Here is a 21,045-nt window from a genome sequence, read left to right as displayed (position 1 = left end):
GTCGAGGTCCAATGCAGGTCCAACGAGATCACGTGATTTGATTTTATGAATTTTCCATCACTGTCGAGAAACCTCTGAGGTCGAAATTCTCTCGGATTTTCAAAAATATTTGGATCGAAATGAGCAGACCTAAAGTAAATAAAATGCACATACTGCATAACACTGAATACAAACAAACATGACTATTCATATATATGCTCGTATTTCTTCCCGTATGAGCGGAAAGCAACTAACGACTAGAACGAGGTTTAAACTTGTTACATGAAATTAATAATTTCCTGGTTAAAATCGACATGGGTTTAAAATATTGAATTACATTTCAACATAAAGCTTTTGATTTACTATTCTCAATTTAGCAACTGACATATATATAGTCATACAGAAGGGATAAATCTGCATATATATAACTGCTAGCGCGTCAATTGTTTTTAAACGACGTTTATTCCCACATTCGTCTTGTACAATCGGCCACTGCCATAGCAGGACCTACTATAGTTTGTAAAGATGGACTCTTTCCAGTTTTACATTGCTTACCCAATTTATTACATGTTTCACTTTAACTTCAAGAGTTTGTATTGATGTTTTGAGCAAACTTCGCAAAAATTCTGTAACACTTACCGTGGTATTGTATTCATTCAGTGTCGCTTCCTCGTTTGTTTGATGAAAATCAATTTAGCGGGAGTAGAGTGCTATGTCTCATTAGTTCTTGTATTAAGGAACAAGTGTAAGGCCTTTCATCTCGATGTTTCATTGACGGTATTCCATATTCACCTGTTAAATAAAAGGTGAATTTCCCTTATTTATATGTATATGGAGAGAGAATGATTTATAAGACTCTTTCTCTGAATATATGGTCACGCTTAGGTAGACATCTACAATATTATTTGATGGTATAAATAGCTACTATATTTCGGCAATACCGGAATATGTGCTGCGAGGCATTGCATACCCAGGTAATTAAACCCCTGGTGAAGAGATGGGAAACCGGCGTTCTGAACACTATAAAATAAATTAATACGGGCCATCCATAGTGCAACTAACAGATGGCTCTCATTCAAACAATAGCGCGTCTCGTGTTTGGCAACATTCAGCACTGATCAATAGAATACTCTGTCATATCAAATTTGATCTCTCGTCGCTTTGTTGAGCGGTTGAAAGTCAGAGATATTGTAAGCTTTATAGATTAACAAAATCCATGTTCGACTATTAAAGAGTATTCAGAAAAGATTTTTTTGGCTTTGATGTTTCCGATCTAATCAGAGAAAAGTTTAATGCTGCCGTAGTAATGCAAAAAAAATAACCTGTGCAGAGATTTGATAGAATTATAAAACAATAATGATTAAATGTTTTTTTTATTTTTTGGGTGAAAATTGTGGTGGATTATATAGATGAATAGTAGAGGTTATATTTTATTTTTCCTCTTATCTCCTGTGAAATATAGGTTCATTAGCTCCACTAACAAGCTAATCGTATAGTTTCATTTCTCGGGGAGGATTATCGCAGACTATATACATTGCTGCTAGTTCAAATGCCCAGATGTCCATCGCCTAACGTTCTTTCAGTTGATAAGTAGCCTTTCAAATGCCCAGATGTCCATCGCCTAACGTTCTTTCAGTTGATAAGTAGCCTACAGATCGTTAAAAACCAATCATTTGATTTAGAAATCTGCAAATCACTCTATTTTGTATTAATATATATACATTTCTTAGCTCCTTACTTTTGTCAATTACAAAAATAACAAAATCATTGCTTATTTTCTTTACAGGTGATAGATATTCGATTCTAAAATTGTTCCTAAAAGGCAGAGGACCTTTCGATGTTGTGGGTTCAAAATCTGGAATATGTAATTTATATCATTGGAATTTTCACATTTTTATTATGCTATTACTTGTGGAAGAAACCTAAAAACTTCCCTCCAGGTCCTCGCGGTCTGCCTTTAGTAGGATATATTCCATTATTGAAAACCAACGCTGCGGAATCCTTGCTGCAATTGAAAGAAAAATATGGATCGGTAATGTCTGTGCAAATTGGACGTGAATATTGGGTCATTTTAAACGATTACGACGCCATTATTGAGGTGAGACAACCCCGTTGTATTATAGTGCTGCTCAATAAAATTGTATTCAAATACGTCATAACATTCACAGAGTCACCAGAAGTTGTTGTTGTTATCAACAATATACTTCAAAACTTTTTTGGTTTCTATAGAATTGTTTTCCACTATCATTGAAATCATATAATCACCTTTGTCTATTTGTCTGCAAAGGCACTGGTGAAACAAGGAGAAAAGTTTTCTGGACGACCTGGAAATTTTGTATTCGAACTGATTAAAAACAATCATGGAATTATTACGATAGACTACGGACTTACTTGGAAAGCTTCACATAAGTTTGGCTTGAGGACATTACGAGGGTAAGAACACTATGCCAGTGGTTCTCAGCGTTTTTGTTAAATTTTTCCCTTTGCCTAATTAGCAACTCTCCATTCCTCTCTCAAAATGCAATAAAACTTCTTTATTTGTTCAATATTCAATGGATCCTTTGCTAGTGTTTTGCACAAGTCGCATTGCCATTATTTTACAGTTTAAATATGTTCATGTTCATGAATATTACAGTTACAACAAAAAACTTGGGAATATGAGTAGTGCTATAGCGAATACAATGCAAAAACAGAAAAAGGAACAAAATCTTCCCCGTTTGGGAAATGTTACATTATGCGAACGTGTTTAACTTCAGAGTAAATATATTATTGGCGAAGAGAACAAACTTTTGCAATAGAGGAAATTCATATGTTTGCAATTGCTATTTGATCGGCTTTTGAATAGCGAGGGCATATGGATTTTTATACAAACATCAAGTGAAGAAAATATACATGACATAAAATTGAAATCAATTAAAATTAGAATAGAATACAGTTGAAGAATTGAAATTTTTTGCTGTACGTATACGTAGAGAGGCGATGCACCAACCACCGAACAGATTTTACAATTAAAACCAACGTGCATTGTACACCACGCTTCCATTGCTTCCAAAAAATAATTCTAACCATTGTCATTAGATTTGGCGCAGGCAAGGAAGGAATGGAAGAAAATGTTGTTGAAGAAACTTATTTCTTGATTGAAAATTTAACAATGGCAAAGGATTATAGTATACAAGTAATATTATTCTTTTTCAGGCCAATCTGGTATATTTCCGTCTATTCTCAATAAACCCATACAATTCTTTCTCATTGTGTTAATTTCTGTACTACTAATACGTTTTTGTTAATTAAAAAGTTTGCACGTGTGGGTGTATCATTGCTTAAATTCACAGATGTGTAAAAATATAACGTGTTTTAATTCTCAGACAGAATACAATAGATATAAATTCTATGATTCATGTAACTATCAACTTTGTGTTATTAAATATTTTTTTTAAGCGATTTATTTGAGCTTTATATCAAACTTTATGTTTACGATCTGCTTTCATATGAGTGTTTACCATCTTTTTTTTGCATGGAAATTGTTTGGCTGTGGGCACATATATTCAAATGTAAGATTTTTATAAATTGGTTTTCACATGAAATATTCCGGCATTCCATAATTGCCAAATTCTTCATACAGTCTTCATTACAAGATTCTTTAGGCTTTAACAAAATCAGAAAATAGATATGTCCAATGCAGGCTTGAACTGATTTTAATACAATCCTACTTGTATAATCCTATAATTAAACTGAATATATTTTCAGATGAAACTTACTTTTACAACGTTAAATATTATATCTCGATTAGTGCTGGGCTCGAGATTTGAATACGACGATAAAAAATTGCTTCATATGATCGAAATTATTCAGAAATTGTAAGTTTTTGTAGTTTCAAAATCAATATATTCTAGTCAAAATCAATTACATTGTGTTTATCTTAGTGATAGTTTTGTGCTTTTTGTGTATTAATAAAGAGGTCTTACATTTGATTCTGCATGTATCGATGACACAAATTTAGCCGAATTAGCCGTGTTTTACTGTTACGTCTTTTGTATTAAAAATCATTTTGAGTTTTGACAACATTCTTGAATTTTGGTTTTATTTGTCACGTGTGTTTTATTATTATTGAATCATGACAAATAAATTTCCTACCTATTGATTATATAGCAAAATCAGAGTATAGATGGTACAAAGTATAATTATAAAAATCATGGGCAAGAAATGATTTATTCAACTTCAATATAAACAATGAACTAAAATGAACTACAGTTTGTTTCAGATTTCGATTTTTATTTGTAAATTCAAAAAATTACTAATCTGTTGATAAGAAACTTTACAAATATTAAGATGTTTTCATTCACATGGAGCTCCAGAAAAAATTGTTCTTACGTGTATTATATATACATTTCGAACATTTTGTTATATGCCTCAAATGTTAAATCGACCAATCATAGCGGATAAAGCTCTTTGCCAAAATTGAAGACATCCTTATTTTTTCATCTAATAAAAGATTTCTTCGGAAAGTCCCAAACTTGATAGTGAAACACAAATGGTACAAATTTTTATTAGCAAATTTTTTTGACTTGGTTTTTTTCAATTTTTCAGTAACGAAGATTCAAATCATGCTCATTTGTTGGCGGTATTAACATTGGAACCAATATTGAGATTTTTTCCTCCGTTCAGAAATGTTGTGAAAATCACCTCCGACGATACAGAGAGATTTCGTGGTGCTATATAAATTTTCCTTTTTTCCCATTTTTCAAAAAATCACATATGAGTTAAAACAGTACTCCCGGCATTTTTGTTGAATCCACCCCCCTCTCCAGTTTATTCCTCTGCCCCTATATAAGTGACACAACTTTATTTGTTCAATCCCTAATAAATGCTTTGATAGTGTTACTCTCGCTATTATTATTTTAAGCCATACAGTGATTAATATAATGAAGACGACATAAAATCCAGCAATTTTGTGAATTGCATTTCAATGCACTGCAACCGAATAACACTGCTAACATCCAACATGTCAGTTTGTTGTACTTTATCTAAGGTCTATGTCACTAGACACGTTACGCAATATCAATTTTCTTTAAATTATAAAACGTGCTCTCGATTGAGTTTTTGCGGAACTAACTACGAAAGACTGACATTGGTCAGATGAAACGTCAAAGAAATAAAAACTCTTGGATTACTAATGATAAATGTGAAATGTAAATATTTCAGTATTGTTGTTTTCTATTTGAGGCTGAGTTAAACTCTTAGTATTTGAGTGTAATATAATCTATTTTGAGTAGAATAATTTACAAAGTTTTTCGTGACTTTTATTGGACAAAGTACTAAGAATATACACCAAACTCATAAGATTTCAACAGGAATGTTTATCCGAGATATTAGGGTGACGCTTTAAACAAAAGCGCAAAAAAAATCATGAAACTGGTTCATCGGCCTATTACCACCCAAAAGAACTTGGGTCAAAAGTCCGCCCGCCGCCTAAATTCGGCAAAAGAAGTGCGTTAATACAATAATGGAGAATATACTTAGATCGGTGGCAACCGAATCAAGGCCTGACTATATGAGACACCTTAGGGTCTGGACACTGCTAATTAAGGCCCTTCTGTAACAATGACGTCAAGAGTAATTTGCTATGCCGTCATAACAGATATTTCAAATTTATGTATTATAGCATCACAAAAGTATTTTTTAAATTGGTTGAATTACACAATTTTACCTACAGACAAGATACATACATACAAAACTTTGTTAAGAGTAATTTGTTATGCCTTCATAATAAGTATTTCAAATTTATGTATTATAGCATCACAAAAGTACCTTTTAAATTGGTTGAATTACACAATTTTAGCTACAGACAAGATACATACATACAAAACTTCATGGCTTCAGAAATCCCGAAATCAAAATACTCGTTTGTAGTGAGATAGTAAAATTATATATACTAATGCATACATTCTTTGTTGCTAAGATGAATTAGTATATATAGCTATATATCGATACTACAAAATAAAAATCATATTACGGTAAAAACAGTTAATTTAATTTTAATTAGCATACTTTGTTTTTAAGATTTACGTGGTAGAGTTTTTCACAAAGGTATAAAGTGTAGGCATCGTATAAAAATATGGTAGCTATCCTAATTCAATATGTTTTTAATTTTACAGAATATTTACGCGGATTTGTGGAAGAACACGAATCAAACTTTGATGAACATAACATCCGGGACTTCGTTGACGCATTTCTTCTTAAAATAAAAAAGAGTCCAGAAGATGATCCAGCTTTTAATGTTAGTTGTTTCTTAGCATTATATCATATTTTTAGGGGAGTCAATTTTAGGTTTTGAGAACAGAAAATAAACAAAAGTAATAGCCGTCAAGCGACAATAGCAATTTATGAGGCACTAAAAATTTCAATTTTCCCAATAATTGAATAGAAAAACGATTTTTTTACCACAACAACAAACACAGAGCATAAATTTAGCAAAATGATTTCATTTTGTTTCTGAAAAGCAAAGACGATCTTACTAACTATTGAATTGTAACACCGGTTTTAGACTTATCATTTTTAGAAACTACAATTAATTCAATATATCCTGGATCTTTTCGATGCTGGATCACTAACAACCAGCAGTACTTTATCTTGGGCAATACTTGCGCTTGCTCATTTTCAAGAATGTCAAGATAGAATTGCTGAAGAAATTATCGAAACATTGGGTGAGGACTTATAATTGCGAGAATAAATATTTTTTGCATTAATGTAAAACAATTTGGATTTAAAAAAAATGAATAGACAAAACCGTAGAGAAATTATTTTCCAGAGAATAATTTTTAACTCGCATGATGGTTTTTGCTTTTTAATTAGTGTAGTTTTAGTAATAATCATTAGTTCTTTATTACTTTCATAATAATTTTTCATGCACATATTATAATTTACGCAAAATGTACAAAAGCAGAAATGTTACATTCGTATTATTAGCTCCATTAACGATTGGTTAAATAAAGCATGCATGGTGCATAGTGCATCGTGAGATAGGAATAAAGAGTTTAGAATAGGCGAAGGCAGGAATTTAACGAAATATATTAGGAACTTCTGTTCTGGAGATGACTGGAAATAAATTCACGTGGAAGAATGTTTATTGTTTAAAAGTGTTTTTCTTCTGTGTTTGCACAATTTTTATTTTTTTCAAATATCTTGAATTATTGAAATTTTGCGTTGTTTTATACTAAATGTTTCCAAGTATTTTTGTAAATCTTCAGACAAAAATTGCAAATATGGATATTCACAGTATATTTCCTTTCATTACGTTCTGTCGATAGGGATGAACAACGAATGCTGATTATATCGGTCTCCAAAAATTACAATTTTATTTTAATCTTATTTTAGGAGAAGATGGAGTACCTAGTATGAATCATCGAGAGGAAATGCCTTACACTTGCGCTTTTATAGAAGAAATAATGAGGCACAGAACATTGGTGCCACTGAGTGTATTCCATAAAACGAACGAAGAGGCAATTTTATATGGATATTCTATCCCGAAAAATACTACGGTAGGCTACGGTAATTTGAAATGAATAGAGTGATAGATTTTTATAATGCCTTTCTCGCATTTACACCGAGCATAAAATCTATGAATAGTTACTAGTAGCAATAGCTGGACATAAAATGAGTATAATAATTATGACCTATTTGTTAATTGTGCGTTCGAGCGTTAAATAAATATTTATGATTCTTTAGGTTTGTCCAAATATTTGGGCTGTTCATTTTGACCCAGAACATTTTGAAAACCCAGAAGAATTTCGACCAGGAAGATTTCTCGACGGTGACGGAAAATTCATCAAATCAAATCGCGTGATCCCGTTTTCAGTCGGCCAAAGAGGTTGCCTAGGACAACAGCTGGCCAAAATGGAAATATTCATTATCCTAATAGGATTACTGCAGAAGTTGAGAGTTGGTCCTGACCCTGAAAAGCCGCTTCCATCTTTCTATATCGGCGGGAATTGTATAGCAACATATGAGCCTCCACAATTTGAAGTCGTTTTTAAACGACGTTAACTTACCTTTCGGAAGTTCCACTGGTTAAGGTTTAAGCTTACTTTGTTAGCTTATAATTATCTTTTGCGCTTTAAATTGCAAACCGAATCACAGTTTCGTATACCAAACTATATATACTTTTGGTAATCAAGTGAAATAGACAACACTTGTCGCAAACTATTTCGGCAATTCAAGCCATACAAAACCTCAATACATGATTCGGAAAAGTACAGCAGGGAAAATCTTACTTTGTACCAAGTATGCGAAACTCAATATAGGGTTTTAGGCTTGTATTGGCATAATCCCGTGATTTACTCATAAGAGCAAAAACAGCGGAACACGCTATTTTACTCAAATCTACTGGCCAAAGATAGAAAGGTTAGCAGTACCTAGTAGGTAATTAGGCGATCCCAAGGGGAATTCCAAAAAAAAAATATCTTGATGTGTTTTTAAAGTTCAATTTAATCAAGTGTAAACATTAGTAACAAGTTTAGACTTCTCCATATTTTTTTGAAAGTAACTTGGACGTCGATCTTTTATTGTTGATTGTTCATTAGGATTTTAGATTGAGTTTTTCTAGTTTTTAACCGGGGAGAAAATCACCTGTAGTTATAATGTAATGGAAAGTTCAAAAATCTCAAACTCATTTTCCCCATTTTGCTGTAGGATATAGAGATTGCAATGCATGAAAAAGAAGAACATGGCATGTGACATTGATATTATACGCGTTAAAAACTCGATAGGAAATTATATTTCCGATATAATCATTTTTATATATCCAATTAATTATAATACTAATTTAATTCAATCATTTTATAATTTCGAAACATCAATATTAGTCTGGCTTCTAACTTTAGGATTGAAATTTAATTGCACCGTTATATGTATCGGTATAGACCTACAGACGAAATAAATTTTAAAAATACCAAAAATATTATATAAAATAATATATTTTATTATATATAATATTTATTATATATAATATTATTAATTTATATATATATATATAATGGAAAATATTTATGATAAGCTAATACTCGCTAGGTAGGATTTAATGAATTCAATAATTTAATGCGCCGTATTACGCATAACAATCTATATACAAAAAATACCGATTTGCATATTATGTGACAATCGAAAGGGAGATACTGACAGTTCGTCGCAAATACAAATTTAGGATATGATCAATCATCAACGGAAACATAATTATAATATTGATAAGACTCGATAAGACTTGATGATATTTCTTATATATTTTTTCATAAGGTTGCTCTGCGACATATATGCGATTTCGAATTCTTTATCTTATAATGACGTCATTTTGTTTTAGTAAAATCACTTTTTCTTAAATTTCCCTGAAGCTCATATTTATTCTATCTTGTTACAAATATTTTTTGAAGCATATTTCAAACCACGACTTATTTTTGACTTTTCTCAATATTTCACTTTTTCTATTTCCGACGGAGCCTAAAACATCTATTAAGTATTCTTACTAAAGCTCAATACAAAATTGGCGATTAAAAATAAACTTCAATTAGAAATGAAATTGCATTTAGTGAATGTATTCAAGAAAAATTGCTTAAAATTTATTTAATTAAAAAATATTTGCCAATTCCTTGTATGTATATTGAACTCTATCAGGTTTTAGATTGAATTAATAGTTTGTTAATTGATGATATGTAATTATAATAAATTATACTAAATGTAATAAAATATGTTTAAAACTGTGTCGGCATCATCCTATAAACTGATCTATATAGAGATATGGGATATTTTTGATAGTCGTTGCTTTAAATCATCATTAAATAAGCAAGCCTTTTAGACTCAACAGACTGCTATAGTTATTATTCCAAGAGGTACATAGGCATAAATTTGAATTCATTTATCTTTGTACTGATTCGCGCCCGTCACACAGTTCTTATAGAAACGAGACATTTGCAAAAGTGTATTTGACTAATGTTTGATTTGCAAAGGTATAGAAAGCAAACAATGCTGCGTTGTATTTAACTATTTATAGTACGGCGCAAGTAAAGTTGAAAAGTATTTGGATCTCTGTCAATACTCAACTTAATTAACAGGAGCCGCTTCTTCAAACATTTCCTTGACTGATAGTTTCGTTTCTGGGAACTACAACTTTGTAATCAGCATAATACTCTGTCAATATTAAATTGGAACTTTCGTCGCATTGTTGCGCGTAACAATTGTTTAAAGAAAACTAGGTGACGGTTAACATGAAAAGTATGATATAGTGAATTCAATTTTTGACGCTCAGTGTGTATTACAATAATTCGACAGCTTTAAAACTGGCCAAGAAATATTTTGTGGCAGCAGTAGTACTGCAAAAAAGAAACGAGCTGTGACGAGAAATGAATGTAATGGTTCTATTTATAGGCGTATTATTACCTCATAAATTGCGCCATAATCATTCAGAATCACCCAATTATCACTGCATATATGCACAGATATAACGTAGTCATATTTTCTCTTCATTTTCATAAAATCACCAGCCATGTTGTTGTTTGAAAACGGAGCGTAACCAACTAAAGGAAGTCAGTATGTACATGGAGGAATATCTTTCGGGCTCTTGAAAATATACCAGCAACACCAAGCAAAAGCAACTAAAGCAAAAATAGCCGTTGTATAATCGCAGCAAATCATCCAAACCATATTTTATTTCTCAAAAGTAAACACAAAATAAATTATTTTGGTCGTAATAAAGCTACTGTCAACTCTTGCAATACGTAATATTACTCAGTCATTTTAATTTGACTAATATTATTTTAGTGACGTGTTCTAAGATAGCGATATATAGATTACCTTTCTTAGATATGAAATTTTGATGGGTATAGCGCAAAATTTGATTTGGTATATGTATTTGTTTGAAAACAGAAATTGCTAGTGTTTCCAAAGATACGGAGGGATGTATTTTGTTTTCATTCAGCAGAAATTCTATGGAAGGCGTCTGTCGGGTGGTTTGAAGTATAACCAATGATTTAGTAGTTAAATATAGCGTTACGATAGCTTTAAGATATTTTTATGACACATAAATTTAAACCAAATATTAGTTAATGTATTCTATTTCTTCTATTTAGCATAGAATAAATGGACGACGGCAATATGCATACTCTATTCTTTCGCGAACCAAATCTTTAAAGTTGAAAGTTTGCTCTCTTATAACAATTTACTTTTAACTATTTTTTTTAATTGACCATATCCGTTTCTCGGGCTGGATTTCAACCTGTGATTCCTCAACGGAAGTATTAGGTGTTTTTATAAGCTCAAGTACACACATGGTATAATTATTATAATTTTACAAAATGTTTGCAAATATGTAGAAAAATAATTATAAAAACACTTTGCCAGTAATCAACGTTTTTCAAAAAGGACATCAAAGCCAGGGGACTCTTAATTTAATATGTTGAATCCACTGACGTCGAAATGAGGGACGGGTTTGTCTGGGTCAGGTACAACTCTCAGTTTCTGTACAATTCCTGTGAAAAAAATAAAAACTTCCATCTTCGTCCAGGCAGTGTCGAGGTCCGACAGTGAACGGGATCACGTGATTTGATTTATAGAATTTTTCGTCAAGGTCGAGAAATCTCTTGGATTTTAAAAAGGATTTGGATCGAAGTGAACAAATCAGATGTTTGGCCAGATTTAGAAGTAAATAAAATATTCATACTACATAATACTGAATACAAAACGACCGTGCCTGTTCATATTAGTGCTTGTATTTCTTCCTGTATGAGCGGAAAGATATTAACGGCTATAATGCGATTCAAACTTGTTACATGATATGTAATAATTTCCTGGTTTATATCGACATGGGCTTCAGATATTGAATTACATGCCAACATATCACTTTTGATTTACTACCCTCAATTTCGCAATTGACATATAGTCGAAAGGATAAATCTACATATAACTGTGAGCGCGTCAATAGATTTTAAACAACGTTCATTCACGTTTCACCTTAAGTACAATCAATTACTACTATAGCGAACTTGCCCAAGTTTTCATTGTCCACTCGATTTATTAAACTTTAACCCAAAGCGTTTGTAACGTTGTTTTGAGCAAACTTCGAAAAATTCTGCAACATTTACTCGTTTTAAACAATCAAGGAAACAATTCAAAACCAGAATAATTTGAAAATTTACAACTTAAAGTATTATATAACAAATAAAAAAATAGACGAGCTCACTCATTTAAGTTTTGCGTTTGAGTATAGCGGAATATTGTGCATAACTTCATTTAAAAGCTATGCAAAGGACGGTTATAAATTGAACGACGTTTTATATAAAGATACAGGTCCTATATAATTACGGTTTAGTGTATTTGCTATTGACCTTGTATGGAGTCTTAAATGCTAAACAGAAAAAGTGAATAAATATAAAATATATTTGCATTGGCTTGATACACCACTAAATGTCTTAACCATGTCATCATTCATATTTATCACGAGATAAAAGCCAATACGTACGGGCTTAATGGCAACACATCTCGTACAGTTACGCTATTCCTATCGAGTATGCAATCGGGAATTAGCTATGGTTGATCGAAACGCCCGAAACTTGCTATGGCCCTATATCATCTCTACACCATGCTCAGTTGTACAAATGTCTATGTTTAAAGTAAGAAAGAGATTAGTGTAAACGATTTACTTAGCCAAGAGCGAAAGATTTGTATATTTAACATCAAGTCAAAATACTGAAACTAAAATCTTCCCCCCAATTCTTATTGGATCCCCTTAAACTTGGCTATTTCCTTTACGGTATTGAAATATTTCTCTTGTCAGAACTCAGGTTACTTTCAAGTTGTTGTCCTCCGCTATTTACTGTAATTTTGTTTTTGCGCAATACCCAATATATAGTTCTTATTAGCATAAGTTACTTGAAACTATACATCACTGCTCTTTACGTTTAAGTCCATTGCTCGCGTTCTTACTTTTTAGATTTGAATAAATGTTTACACTTACGTTGAAGCATGGATCCTTCTTGGATTTCATCTCTTTGAGGAAAGCGTCAATGAAATCTCGAGTATTATTTCCTCCAATTCTGATTCGTGTTCCTCAATGATAAAGCGCGAAATTTTCGATATTTACATGGCTAACAAACACAGTACCCGGTCTCGTAATAGAATTAAATCAGGTAAATCTGCATGAAATTATTGTCTAACCTCATAACATCCAATAGTATTTGTTTCAATAACCGTAAATGCTCCAACAGGATAAACTCAAATGTTAATTTTTCCCCTATTATGGCCAAAAGACCAATTGTTCTATAGTTCATATTCCACTAAACCATTTTGTAAATAAATTCTGAAAATTATCTGCTGATACATTTGCTAATCTTCTCGTTTTTACGATGCTTACTTATAGTCGCTGCAAAATTTTTACTGCGGCAATTTGTTCAACAACCTGGCGTAAAAAACTAAAGATCTGTTCTATGAAGTGTTTTCACGTCGAAAGGAAAAGATTTCAACATATAAAATAATGCCAACTTCTTACATATTAGTCTTATCATCCAAGTGAAACGCGCTGTGGTCATCGCTTAATACACAAGGCTACGAGTACCAAAGCTATTCCATCTGGAAGAAATATAAATCATTCCTGTTTTGCATTGCTTGCCCATTTTATTAAACCATGACATGAAATGCTATGTTTTGATTGTTATTTTAATGAGTATTTGATTGATTTTAAACTAGGAAATATGACTTGCACTTGATCACAAACACAATCAACCAATCAATATGCCGCACAATATTTCAACTGTTTTTCCAAATTTCTTTTGAGAAATAAATTCATAATTAGGTCATGCTATTTTTATGCTATTTCTTTCACATATAAGTAATTGAATTTTTTTGTTTTATATCAAATAATAACTTCATCGTCGTTCAAAAACAACATCGAAATGAGGTGGCTCGTATGTGCCCATACAAAATGCACCGTCATAGAATGAAGGAAGGGGCTTGACAGGATCTGGCAACACTTTTAACTTTTGTATAATTCCCGTCAGAAATACGAATAGCTCCATTCTTGCAAGTTGTTCTCCCATGCAATGTCGAAGGCCGATCGAAAATGGAATCACGTGATTTGATCTGCAAAATTTTTCGTCACTGTCGAGAAATCTCTCAGGTCGAAACTCTCTCGGATTTTCAAAATATTTGGTGTCGTAATGAACTGCCCAGATGTTTGGAACAATCTGCAACAGAAGTATAATATTAATATGAAATAGGTATCTATTTTGCTTATCTTGCTTAATTGTGAGGGCGAGGGACTGACCGAAGTGTTTATTATTGTATTGTATTACCTAAGTTGACGTACGATTCTACCCGCTCAAAGTGTTTCCAATTGGATTATACAATAGAATGGAATAGCGTAGAATATAGCTGGTTGATTGAATAACCACGTCAGGAATGAGTTTCTCCAAATATGCATCTGGAAGATATTTCCCGAAATGAGCATTCTCTTGTATAAACCTACAATGAAGTCCTGATTGATTTTATTTTTATAAATAAAATCTATAATATAGGATTTATCGGGTTATTTAGTATTGTTGTTGTTGAGCAATCTCACAATCTAAAAATAGTGATCAATCCATGGTAAAACTTACCGTTGTATTGATCGGGATAGTGTATCCATTGATATTAGTTTCTTCGTTGTTTTTATGGAATACACCTAGGGGGGCCGAAGTTTTAAGTCTAATTAGCTCTTGTATGAAAGCACTGGTGTAAGGCATTTTATCTCTATGCTCCATTGAAGGAACACCTTCTTCACCTGTTAAAAAAAGTTAGGAATGTTTGAGATTTAATCACTAATCACTAAAACCAAGTTAAAACGAGAGATCAAAACTTGATAAATATAAAGATTCGCGCATGGGTCGGTCAGTCAGTCAGTCAGTAGTTTGATATTGAAAAAACTAAGTTGCGCGTAGCGTCATGTCGAAAACTAACTTCTCATTGTCAACTCATTATAGTATGTATTGGTGCACAAAGATAACTTCTGTATTTTGAGTGAAATCTAAGTTTTAACATACAGTATTTAGTATTTACTATTGTAGAACACTTAGTAATCGAAAAAAAAGAGTTTTTAGTTCTCGTACACACACCGTGAGCTGCGCGCACTCATTTGTTTACTGCCAGTGCACCCGAATGAGTGCGCTTGGTAATGCTTTGAGAAAATATACTGAATGAAAAATGAATAAATGAAGAAGACAGAAGTAATGTTTTTTTCGGAGTCCCCAAAACAAACACCTATTTGAAAACTGCATGGCAATTTAACTTTTTGCTGTGTGCTTTAGAGTCCTTGTTATCCATGACATAAACTATCTAATACTAGAGAAATATAATATAATCAAGTGACTGTAACACTAAGTAACATTATTAACAATATCAAATTACCCAAGGTTGCCAATACTTCTCCTGCGATTTTTTCTTGGTATTTTGGGTAGCAGACCAGAGCCAGCAAACCCCAAGTCAACGTTCCGCTGGTTGTAACTGATCCCGCATGGAAAATATCACGAACGTATCTAATGAGTTGAATTTTCTGCATGAAAAATAAAAATATGAACAATAACGTGTTTTTGCCATTTTAGCTGACTAGAATAAATCATATTAAACAAGCCTATGGGAGTTGGAGCAATATGATATTTTACGTTAAAAGCATCATCATCTTTTCCTCGTTTCTTCATTTCATTCAGAAATGCATCAATAAAGTCCCGGATGTCTGAATCGTCAAAGTTCGATTCGTGTTCTTCTACAAATTCACGTAGATATGCTAAAAATAGGTTAATATTTTTCCTTTGCTGTATTTACTTGTGGGATCAATAAATAGGTATAAGATAAATAACGAGAGAGCGATGCTCAAATTTATGGACACAAAATTGTAAGAATTTACATTCTTTCACAGTGGTCTAACGATAACCAGTGTTCACGATTTCGTCGGACCACATGATCGGTGATGCAAAGGTGGAACCACCACAAGGAGTGCAATTCCTAATTTTGATGACGTCAGCGCATACAAACAATGAATCTCATGGAGCCCACAAAAACTTTCGAAATAAATAAAAGTAATAGCTTTCTAGCAAACAATACATTTTTTAACCACTGAAAATTAAAAAACAATGTGTCCAGCAGTTAAAAATAAAAGCGATTTTTTTCATAACAACAAGAATTTAAAAAATCCAACATGTAAACCAACAACAACATAATCATTTTAAGGTGGGCCTCTTATAAAGAAATGCTAGATTTATATATGTCAAAATAGGTAATTTCAATTGTAGTAACAATGAATGACGATGCTTATTTCTGCTACTGAGTGGTAATTACATTCTGGATATTAATGTAAAAGTCCCATTTTTGCAAAAATTATTTTTTTTTTTTGGAATTTATTGGTCACAGAATTTGTTTTGGATGAAAATAGACCAAAAACAAAAAAGGTTGAAAATCACTGATCTAGAGGCTTCTGATTACTAGAAGATTGAAATCGATCAACAATAAAAATTTTAAAATCTAATATTGTTTAACAAAGTAATTCACAATACACTTCGCGTCCAACAATAGATTTGAAATTATATCAATTATTAATGTAAATGCGTCATTTGTCAACGAGAACCGACTGGAAACTCTATTATATTTGTAATTGTTATTATAACTGCATAACGCAATTTCGGTAAATTAAATTCTAGTAGAAAACATATCTATCACGATACATTATTCAATGCGACGAAGTTTACGACGACCTTGAGCAAGGTCTTGTACAAGCTTTTAAAGAAATGGAAAGAACAATTATTTTGGGTTTACCGGGATCTTTTTAATTCAGTTTTTGCCGACCAGTTGTACCCACAGAATGTTGGCATTGGGTTTTAACCAGCGATGTGCAACGAGATGTCCATCGGACAGGACACGTCCCTCAAGTTATTCAGTTTGGCCTTTCTCAACACTCAGAACTTTCCCCATCAAGCATAAAATAGTAATAGGACAGTTTATGTATAATACGGTGGTCACGTATATAAAAATACATATTTTTTTTCTCTTGCCACTGCGTGAAATGTTCCGCTGATTTGTCCATTGCATTTATTATTTTAAGAGTGTAAGACTACGCAATAGCCGTATCTTCTCTTACATTTTCCGTTAAATTTCAACATAGTTATGTACAACAATTTATTCACTATGTTCTACTTAATGAATTTTAAATGTTCAAATATATATTTGCGTTTGGTTGCGCGAGACTAACTCCCTATCCTCCCTCTATGCCCTTATGCCAATGGATCCGTATGTGTAAACAGCAATGATGCTGTATCAGGAATAAAACCTCCAATTGAAGAGTACTGTTGCACACTAACACAAATTTATTTCTGTAACGTTTCGTCCGACCAATATCAGACTTTCTCAGACAAGCAGTTTACTAAAAACTGACGAATCGTTACAGAAATACATTAGTGTTAGTGTGCGGCAAGTATCAAACATATGTTTCAATATAAACTAGAGATATTAAACCCATGAATTTCATTAATATATAAACCTAAAAAATAAAAAAAAATCTTACCCATAAGACACTCTGCTTCCTCAGATGTAATTTTCACAACATTGCTGAACGGAGGAATAAAACGTAAAAAGGGAGCCAAGGAAACAGCAAATAACATATGTGAATGAGAAGTGTCTTCAGATCTTTCAAGAAAATAAAATAAAACAGCCAGTAAGTAAGATGGAATTTGTGAGTCAGTGCTTAGTTTTTTAGTGAGACTAATTCATTGGAGATCGGGATATATTTGATGTTTAATGATGATGCTGTTACGGTATGACTTGGAAATTAGGAATTTCAGATGAGCGTTCTCGGCTACCCCCCTGTTATTTGGTACTTACAAACGCTTGTTTAATCGACATTCGAAATAGGTTTGTTCACAGACAGCCTACGAAATGGAACACTTTTTTTTGTTATGACAACTTGGTTTATACAATATTGCCTCAATTTTCAATTAAATATATTCAGCTGACTTTTTTTTATTAAAATTAGTACCAGTATTGGCCATGGAATTGTCATTCCAATAGGAATTCCAGGGGGAAAGTCCGATGGGGTAAGATGGACGATCACCATTAGGTATTGAAGGGGATGGGACAGAGAAATATGTAGCATAGACAAGACTAGAAATTAGTTACCTTGGTTTCTTACACATGTGGTCAGTGGTCGTGCTGTGAGGAAATTGTAATAAAAAAATATACAACTCTAACTGTAAGAAAAATATCAGGTGCTAAGATATAAACTTACTGTTTCATAAACGTTTCGATCATATGCTTGAATTTGCTTTCGTGGTATTCAAGCCTGGAACCTAACGCTATCCGACAAACCATATTGGATACAGCGAGATTCAATTTCATCTAAAGAAACAATATAGCAATGGTAAAAAAAACACAGAATCAAAGGCGTTGAATCGGCACCGGTACGGTAAAATTTTAGCGGTAGCAGAGAACCGAGTGTTCTAAAATGACAAAAAAGGATGTTCCTATATTATAAAAGCAAGCGTTGTGATGAATTGAATTAACATCAAAATTTTGAGTCAAATATGGGAAACCATGGGTCTCAGAAAAATTGTTATAATTAAACAACAATAATAAGAACAACAACAACAACAATATATTGGTCCAATTTGCGTCCAAACGTTTTCAAGGTTACAGGATACCGCTATAAAAAAATATGAAAAAGTGCGCGTTGGTAAAATGCAAATAGTGTTCTAATAATTTGTATCATAGATTTTAGGGTGTCGAAGTATTAAATATTATTACACGAATGCTCTCTCCGTTGCTTGATGTCAAACTCTCAATCAAGAATCTCAATTCTTCATTAACATTTGTTTCCATACGTTTCTTGCCCATGCCCATTCTGAAAAAAGTAAAAAAAAACTATTAAATTTGTGAATAACAGACAAATAAAACAAGTGTGTCATAATGACGCAAAACTGTAGATGATTTCACAATTATTCTTATGTGTAAGATGATATATGTATTTGACACTCGACCAGGTAGATTATCAGCCGGAGCTTCAATTTATCTTTTAACATTTCTAAATCGTTTTACCCATTTAGAGCTTATTGCTTATATGAAGAAAGGTGTTTTTGAAATATCATCCAGTTCTTATTTCATGAGCGTCTATTTAATGAAAACCTCGTCACTTAAGGTGTAATAATTTGCGTAGACGATGTCAATCGTGAAAGATCCTAGTCTTAATATAGTAAATAGATTCTTATTTAATAGCGTACTTTTGTGCAAAGTCTTCTTTGGAATAAATTGGTATAAAAACATCAAATTAAGATAATACATTTTTGCATATATTTTATAAAAACTAAATACTTGTGTTCGGCATAGAAAATTTGCTATAAATTATTACTCTTTCAATGTGGCATGGCCAAATTTGCTCAAATCTTTCCATGTTGATCCATAATCCATTGTCAAGAACCCGCGGCCTTTGGTTATCAGCTCGAAATAAAGATTGTATGGCCGCCCGGAAAACTTTTGTCCTTGTTTTACAAATGCCTGAGGAATACATGTAACTATTTGTAATATTATTTGTGTAAAGTGTGCGAGCGTGATGGGCTAGTGGTTAAATCAACGCCGAACCGGATGTATATCGTTCTTTTCTGTAACCTAGCAGTTGCTTGTGCAAAGTCAGGATCGAAGTGAACTACGTATAAATACGCCTCATGGGAAAAATTTAGATAAATTTACATTAATATGCATTTTGAGATGAATCGCCTAGTTGTTATTGACAGAAATCTCATATTGTCCTTATTTTCAAGATTCAGGATCAGAATTACCTAGAAAAAATTATTCCTTGAATAATACTACATTTAAGTATTTTTGACGAACCTCGCTAATGGTGTCATAATCATTTAGAATGACCCAATCTTCTTGTCCGAATTGAACAGAAACAACCGATCCGTATTTCTCTTTCAATTTCATAAAAGTTTCTGCGGGATTCTTCTCCATAAACGGAATGTAACCGACAAAAGGAAGACCTCGGGGACCAGGAGGAAAGTTTTGGGGTTTTCTTCGCAAAGAAAACCAGAATATTGAGGCAGCTAGGATAGCTAAAACATTTGTATAATCAAAAAGTTCAATCCACATCTTGTTTTATTTCTTTTCAGTAAAATATTTTTGTTTTATTGTAGATGAATAGAATTTGCAAAACATTAAAAGGTGTTTATAATAGTATATCTAAAAAAAAGAAAGAAGATATTCATTAGCGAAATAGTATATATTTCTCTAGGTATCTAAAATTTGATATCAGTGGCTTCTTTGCAAAGATAAAACCTGTTCTGGGACATTGCCGACTTTTATCACAATTATTGAGATAATATTCATATATTTACCTTTGTCTCTGTCACGCGGTCAAACTTATGAATCATAGAGAGTCTTTACTCAATATTGGATCTCCTATCCTAATAATACCCTTTCCAAAGTAGTTTCAAATTTTAAGATACATAGAAGATGAAGAATTCGATAAACTATTTTTTCAAATCCTAATGTCCAAAAACATTTTTAATACTATACATAAAAAATATTAGATCGGCACGGTGGGGAAATCTCTCAAGTTGAAATCAGTCCGGATGTTAAAAAAAATCAGGGACGTGATGAACAGCCCATAAAAGTTGGCGCAAACTCAAAATAAAATGCAAGTAAATAAAAGAAATAACTAAAGTCATTGAGTATTCTAATGCTTAAGGCGGCATGTTGCCAATTTTACATTCACAAAACACATTGAACATGTAATTGTCTGAAGTAAGGAACTGTTCCTGTCAGGTTAAATATTAGTTGAGTTCAAAATGCTATATTTTCAATTTATCATAACCGCCCCATAAATAGTGTAAATTCATGCCAGCAAATAATGATACGTTACAGAATTACAAATCCTACTTCAATCATATAAACTTTTGCCAATATCTCATATCCATATAAACAGTCTGTCACGCGCGCTTCTTGGCATAAAGAGTATTGAATTCCAACTCCTGTCTTCGATTAATGATTTGAACAGGCTGCTAAATCGAAAATTTT

The 21,045-nt window shown here is 32.4% G+C and overlaps 3 protein-coding genes across 3 annotated transcripts; 2 read left to right on the top strand and 1 right to left on the bottom strand.

Moving 5' to 3' along the window:
• The first annotated feature begins 1,829 nt into the window (after positions 1-1,829).
• Positions 1,830-6,697, top strand: LOC120335178 (cytochrome P450 2H1-like). Its single transcript, XM_039402664.2, has 7 exons — positions 1,830-2,077; positions 2,267-2,412; positions 3,058-3,154; positions 3,727-3,836; positions 4,567-4,688; positions 6,135-6,256; positions 6,539-6,697. Exons 1-7 carry the CDS (start codon positions 2,015-2,017, stop codon positions 6,695-6,697), a joined length of 819 nt encoding a protein of 272 aa, XP_039258598.2. The 5' UTR covers positions 1,830-2,014.
• Positions 6,698-7,411: 714 nt separating this feature from the next.
• LOC120335125 (cytochrome P450 2U1-like) lies at positions 7,412-8,212 on the top strand. The gene is made up of 2 exons (XM_039402620.2): positions 7,412-7,517; positions 7,705-8,212. The coding sequence occupies exons 1-2, from the start codon at positions 7,425-7,427 to the stop codon at positions 8,020-8,022; spliced, it is 411 nt and encodes a 136-aa protein (XP_039258554.1). The 5' UTR covers positions 7,412-7,424; the 3' UTR covers positions 8,023-8,212.
• A 5,671-nt stretch (positions 8,213-13,883) lies between these two features.
• On the bottom strand, positions 13,884-20,118 carry LOC120335032 (cytochrome P450 2U1-like). The gene is made up of 9 exons (XM_039402539.2): positions 19,861-20,118; positions 19,382-19,527; positions 18,781-18,877; positions 18,266-18,375; positions 17,546-17,667; positions 15,654-15,775; positions 15,400-15,544; positions 14,613-14,776; positions 13,884-14,201 (listed from the first exon to the last, which is right to left on the bottom strand). Exons 1-9 carry the CDS (start codon positions 20,116-20,118, stop codon positions 13,884-13,886), a joined length of 1,482 nt encoding a protein of 493 aa, XP_039258473.2.
• Positions 20,119-21,045: the final 927 nt, after the last annotated feature.

This window comes from Styela clava, chromosome 1, assembly GCF_964204865.1.
Source record: "Styela clava chromosome 1, kaStyClav1.hap1.2, whole genome shotgun sequence".
NCBI classification, from domain to species: Eukaryota; Metazoa; Chordata; class Ascidiacea; order Stolidobranchia; family Styelidae; genus Styela; species Styela clava.
This window is presented reverse-complemented; position numbering and strand designations above follow the sequence as displayed.